The 247-nt window shown below is 51.0% G+C and overlaps 1 protein-coding gene across 1 annotated transcript; it reads left to right on the forward strand.

Moving 5' to 3' along the window:
- Positions 1-4: 4 nt before the first annotated feature.
- LOC108760318 (uncharacterized) lies at positions 5-241 on the forward strand (the record flags this gene model as incomplete). The annotated part of the gene is made up of 1 exon (XM_018506593.1): positions 5-241. A coding segment is annotated over one exon (237 nt), but the record flags the coding sequence as incomplete, so codon positions are not given.
- Positions 242-247: the final 6 nt, after the last annotated feature.

Genomic DNA, 247 nt, shown 5'->3' on the forward strand with positions numbered 1-247 from the left:
ATCGGAAGACGATACTAAGGATGTCTTTTTCGGTATCGAGAAAGGCTATGAGCAGTGGGTTGATCTACCATCCGATAGTTCCGAGCAATTCGGTAGCTTTCAGCCGGCGGCAGGCTATAAACGTTCGTCGGTGCGTCGCAGTTTAGATGATACTACCACAGACTCCGACAGTGGTAGTGTGTTGCGAGTACCGCGACGTACCGCACGAGCGCGGAAGATCCGGTTGGAATCATCCGAAAGTGAATAT

This window comes from Trachymyrmex cornetzi, unplaced genomic scaffold (assembly GCF_001594075.2).
Source record: "Trachymyrmex cornetzi isolate Tcor2-1 unplaced genomic scaffold, Tcor1.1 C3562817, whole genome shotgun sequence".
NCBI lineage: Eukaryota > Metazoa > Arthropoda > Insecta > Hymenoptera > Formicidae > Trachymyrmex > Trachymyrmex cornetzi.